Here is a 5,761-nt window from a genome sequence, read left to right as displayed (position 1 = left end):
GCACATTTTGTATGATGCTTCTCTAACTTCATCACACTCCTGTATGACAAGCCTCCCTTGAAAAACGTTGTATGATATAGATGTGTCCTGTGACATGCAGATACAGTACTAGTACAACTATGGCACAGAGCCAAAGTAGGAACCCAGCTCACACAGAACAACATGCACAAATGAAGTGAGTGAGAACTAGGATGATTCCCTCCTCCCATTTCATTTACATAAACTACCCAATAACCTGACAGCCAATCACACTGCTTGTTATAAACTCAGATGTGGTGTAGGCAGATAGGAAGCGCGCTCTTATTGGCTGATATTGATTCATGTGGTTGGTTGTGAATCAGTAGGTGGGTGGGATTATGAGCATTAGGGAAGTGCAGGTTACCACCATGTTGTCTGTCCATGTGCTCTGCTCCTCGCTGAGTCACTGTGCTGCAGCAGCAGAGCAGACGCTGTGAGAGCTCTGTACTGTGTGATGCACAGAGAGATCCACAGCAGCATCCTCATACAGGTATAATGTGCAGCCTGATACATAAGCATGCCCCCCGAGTATAGTATTACATACACAGGCACAATGACAAGTGCAGGTTACTGCTGTTAGAAATAAAGCAGAGATTTGTCCTTCTCATCATAGTATGATGTATTGTAGCTTTGGGTCAGGAAATTATGGGATTGTTCAATGTTTTAAAACTAATTGCTGGAGCGTGTGTATGTGCAGTGTATGTGACATGTATGTGAGCTTCCTCCCACTGCAATAATACATAAACCATTATGTCATGGGAAAGGTGGTTACTGCTAATTGGAAAATAATTTAGTAATTTAAGAACATGCTGTGTATGTAAAATAGAGCCTATTGTGCACTATGGCAAACTATTACTCAGTATTCTGGAACTTTTAGTTCCACGGAGGCTGTTTTGTATACTGTGACACTGGAGCCATAGTTTGTCAATTGAAAATCTAATTGGCACTGGCACACAATACATTTAAATTACAAAAAAGGCATAAACAGGTGAGCACCAGTGATTTTGGGACTAGTAACTCTTCTGGAACACCCTTTTTATAAGCTGACAATTCTATATAGTGATTAGCTTTCTTCAACATGTGCTGCAACCTCACAGTATGATTGGTAATTTAGTACCAAGTGTGGGGCTGCTTTTTACTGCATACCCCTATAGGGGCGTGAGGTAAAATAAGCACATCATATACATCACTTGGAATTAAAATGTCACCAAAGAGCGGAATTCAATAGTTACAGCCCCTTCACTCCTGACGGAGCTATTCAATTGTTTCTCCTGTCGGGGGTGATCAGCTGCTGGCGCTGGATTTTAGCTCGCACCCCCAAGGATGTGCGAGCTGAAATGTTCAAAAAGTGACCTGTTTGGGCACCCAAATAGCACTATTTTGCAGTCGCGTACAGCACTTTGGTCGGCTGTAGTTTTACGCAGCTAAACCCGACTTCTATGGGCGTGATCAGCGCAATAATCTGCATCAATTGAATAGCGCTCCGCGATCTCCCATCATTTTAGATGGGAGATCGGGTGCGCTAAAACAATTGAATACCGTCCAAAGTGTTTACAATAGAGCTGTCAGTGGAAATTGTAGGCAGCTGACAAAATTGTAATAAACATGCCAAGAATCATTGTGCAGAGCAGATGTAACATTTTACTCTAATGTTGCATAACTACATTTCTTAGCATGCTGAAATTTGTAGTTCCATAGCAGCTAATATGCCAATTTTCCTGTGTTGTATACAGCAGTTCTTAGTCAACCTGTGACTCTCTAACTCTTGAGGGAGATTGAATTTTTGACAATGTACCACCTCAATGTTTGGCTGCACACATTGGGGGCAATTCAATTCAGCAAGATGTGAATAGCGCCGGGAAGGAGTTCCTGGAGCTATTCAATTGTCCCCATCTCACCCAGCACTTAGGAGATGCTGGTTACCGCACCTGTTCAGTTGCGGTAACCGGCATTCTCCGACTTAAGTGCTGGCCACGATGCTGTTAGTGCCAAGCGCCCCCATTGTGGTATATGTGTATATATAAGGTAACCAAATTTCTCTCTATGGGGCTCAAAGGAAATGTTATAATATTAGGTCAAAAAGTGTCTTCATCTCTATAGTACCAGGATGTACTTTGCAAATACTGTATGTAGGAGAATTGCATCTTTGTTGACATTTAACCATATCCCCCCATCAGAAGAGCCTTTCATCCATTGTTCTTCACTAATACCCCTTTTCCACCAAAAGCCTGGCTCCTTCCGGGACACTGCGCATGGGTCGGAACAGGGTTTTAACCCCTTTCATACCATCAGCTGAAATCTGGTTATTTCCCAGGTTCAGGCACTCACACCAGACCTTAGTCTTCCGCTGTTACAGTGGTCACTTGGAGATGTCATCTCCAAGAGCTACTGAAGCCAGCCAATCTGCTGATATGAGGCATAACCTGGGTCATCGGTATTCGGGTCGCGCCGCTTACACCATACCATAATCCGGGTCCTTTTTTTCAAGGCCACTTTTACACCAAGCTGCGACCCTGGTAGACAAAAGATTATGATCCTTTAACAGGTGCGCATATAAAAACCTGCAGCCTATTTCATCGTTCCAAAAAAAGAGCCTCACCACACTCCAAATAAAGTAACCAACAATCAAAAAGTATTTTTAGAACAGATGTTCAGCGCTGGTTTAAAACATATCAATATACAATGATACTTAGACCCCTTATGTGTTGCCTTGATGTAATAGTTGATGTCCGCCTTTTTGTCCCTTCGAGCTTCAGCTCATATGAGGTAAGTTTTCACAATATAGAAAGAAGAAGGACAAAAAGAATGGCACAATCAGGGTCTATTGCACATAAATGAAGTAAAAAAGATAGTCACAAAAATACCATATAAGGTGTGTTATCAAAGAGTACCCCACTCACATATAGAATGAGTTATATAAACAAGTAAAGGTATCTTTATTGTTCCCTTCCGTCCAAGACAATTTCCCCAGAAGATACTCCAAAAGGCTTTACACAATATGGTAGTGCATACCTTCACTCACAATTAATTTGAGTTCTTTATTCTCATCAAGGTTTCTTTGTCTTTTCAAAAAAGATTTTTCCACCATCCAAAGAATTCGTCCTGTTTATATATGTTTTAAACCAGCGCCGAACATCTGTTCTAAAAATGCTTTTTGATTGTGCGACCCTGGTAGATCCAGCAATAAACCGGGTTATTGCTGCACTGGAAAAGGGGTATAAGTGACCTCACTATACCTGCCTTTTCAGTAGATATTGTTAGTCTTCTACCATGTATTTAACATTGAAAAAGGGTAGCGAGGAAGCTACTGATAAGACTTACTGTGAGTCAGGGAAGCGGTTCAGAATGAGACTACTGCCAAAAGGAAAGAAAAAATTACAGAAATATTGATTTTTGCTAATAGGACATTTTAAAAATATATAATAAGTATTATTGCCTCACAGCCCTGAGGTCACAAGTTCAATTCCTGACTAAGGTACTCGCACATGTGAACTTTGTATATTTATCCAGGTGCTTCGGTTTCCTCCCCCACACAAAAAAACATACTGGTAGGTTAGTTGACTTCTGACAAAAAATTAACCACTGAGGAAGAGACTGATGTGGAAGACTGAAATAATCTCTGTATAGTGTTGCAGAATAGGTGTGTGCTATATAAATAAATTAGTGTATTATTAATATTTAATGTATAGGTGTATATTTGGGCATGCTTCCATCAGTAATATATAAATGTAATGAATATTACTATGTATTCAAAGCCTATTATAGCTGCACATATCCTAACCCACTGCTCCATGCTCCTTCCTCACTATCTACCCCTCTGTGTCGCCCCTGTCTGTCTGCCCTTCCCCTTTAGAATGTAAGCTCTCACGAGCAGGGCCCTCATCCTCACATGCTTCTCCTCCCCCTACTTATAGTATAAATTACTCCTAACTCCCTACAATGGCACCTACCACCTGGTTGCTCATGTCCTGCTGCTTGTGTTTTGCAGCTGAGTTTATAACCTTGTCCTTGTCCTGCATTGTTTTGTATTACTATTAACTGTTTTTCTTGTGTGCTCATTTATGTACTGTGTAAGGCGCTGCGGAACCTTTGTGGCGCCATATAAATAAAGGATAATAATAATAATAAATAATATTTAACATTTTGATTTATTTTCCAGGGCAATTGAAGCTGGAAATTAGTCCACCTCTGCACTCTTTTCTCTTACATTGTCAGATGCTCAAATGAAAAATGTCATTTCAATTTAATTTCAATATAGAGGATACAGGAAACAATCCTACGGAATGTGAATTAAGCAGAGAACAACACTTTGTATCCTCAGACCTCATAAACAAAGGACAGACCTCTAAGACCAATTCTCTGCTAATCGACGATAGAGAGGTACAACAAAAGGAGACAAATGAAGTTGAGGAAGTTGGACTACAGAAGTCATTTGATAAAAGCAACATTTTACAAAGGGACACAACAAGCAACGATTGTCTAGCTGAACAGAAAACAGTTTGCAGTAAATCAGCTATTGAACACACAATTCCACAAGATGTCGCGAGAGTGCTAGAAAATAAAATAATTGAGAGCAGTTCAGGTCTGCAGTTTGTAAATGTTTCCGTTGTAGAAATGACATTATCCAACTCCGATTTGAATGGTGAGAACATAGTGAGCAAAACGGTTGCATCCAACTCTGATCTCATTTCTGGAGTTTATGAAGGAGGCATGAAAATTTGGGAGTGCACTTTTGATCTAATCAAATATTTTGAGGGTGAGGACGTAATTTTTAAGGGAAAAAGCGTTTTGGATCTTGGCTGTGGAGCTGGTTTGTTGGGAATTTTGGCTCTAAAGAGGAAAGCCAAAGAAGTACATTTTCAAGACTACAATAGCACTGTAATAGAAGAGATAACCATACCCAATGTATTGGTGAACTGTGACAGTGGTGATGTCAATGAAAATATGGAAGAAAAACCTATTGGAAAAAGATACAAAAAGTCAGGGATGAAAGCTGGACTCTTATCCAGTTGCCGCTTCTTCTCCGGGGACTGGTCACACTTTAGACTCTTAATGCAAAATGAAATGCCCCCTATGCGATATGATATTATTCTAACATCAGAGACCATATACAATCCTACTTATTACAGTGCACTGCATGATATATTTCAACACTTATTGGCTCATAATGGGATTGTGTATCTGGCCAGTAAGTCCCATTACTTTGGTGTAGGAGGAGGGGTCCATCTGTTTGAGACATTTATTAAAGAAGGCAAATTGTTTCACTTTAACACACTTAACATCCGCGAAGATGGGCTTCAAAGAATGTTGTTCAGTTTATTCTTTAAAGACGATGTGCAATGAGAATCATTTGAATCGCTTTATTAAAATCTTATAAACATGGATGTTTCATCAGATTTACACAGACATAACTAATTCTTCATCATGAGATATTAAATTGATGTTCCTACTATGATTGTTGATAGTAAAGGTTTGTCATTGATTTGACCAGAATTGTAACTATGCTTGCTTATTCCTGTTGTGTTGTGTTTTCCTTATTTAACCCTCTAATCCATCATGAATGCTGCAGCACAAATAGGACCCTAAGAGTTGTCATGTACAAGTACAATCGGCATCTATGTTTTTATATACATTATATTGTAGAAAGTTACTTGAACTTTCCAGTCCTATTACAGTAAATCAAATATTGCAGATTATATTTGTTGAAACAAACAAAAACACAAAGAGCACCCAGTATGTAAGT

The 5,761-nt window shown here is 39.6% G+C and overlaps 1 protein-coding gene across 1 annotated transcript; it reads left to right on the top strand.

The window, feature by feature from the left end:
• Window positions 1-368: 368 nt before the first annotated feature.
• Window positions 369-5,505, top strand: METTL18 (methyltransferase 18, RPL3 N3(tau)-histidine). Its single transcript, XM_088458507.1, has 2 exons — window positions 369-508; window positions 4,178-5,505. Exon 2 carries the CDS (start codon window positions 4,249-4,251, stop codon window positions 5,359-5,361), a length of 1,113 nt encoding a protein of 370 aa, XP_088314633.1. The 5' UTR covers window positions 369-508; window positions 4,178-4,248; the 3' UTR covers window positions 5,362-5,505.
• Window positions 5,506-5,761: the final 256 nt, after the last annotated feature.

Source organism: Taudactylus pleione, unplaced genomic scaffold (genome assembly GCF_031769625.1).
Source record: "Taudactylus pleione unplaced genomic scaffold, aTauple2 ptg000839l, whole genome shotgun sequence".
Classification (NCBI taxonomy): Eukaryota; Metazoa; Chordata; class Amphibia; order Anura; family Myobatrachidae; genus Taudactylus; species Taudactylus pleione.
The sequence above is the reverse complement of the archived record's forward strand: the minus strand, read 5'-3'. Positions and strand labels throughout refer to the sequence as shown.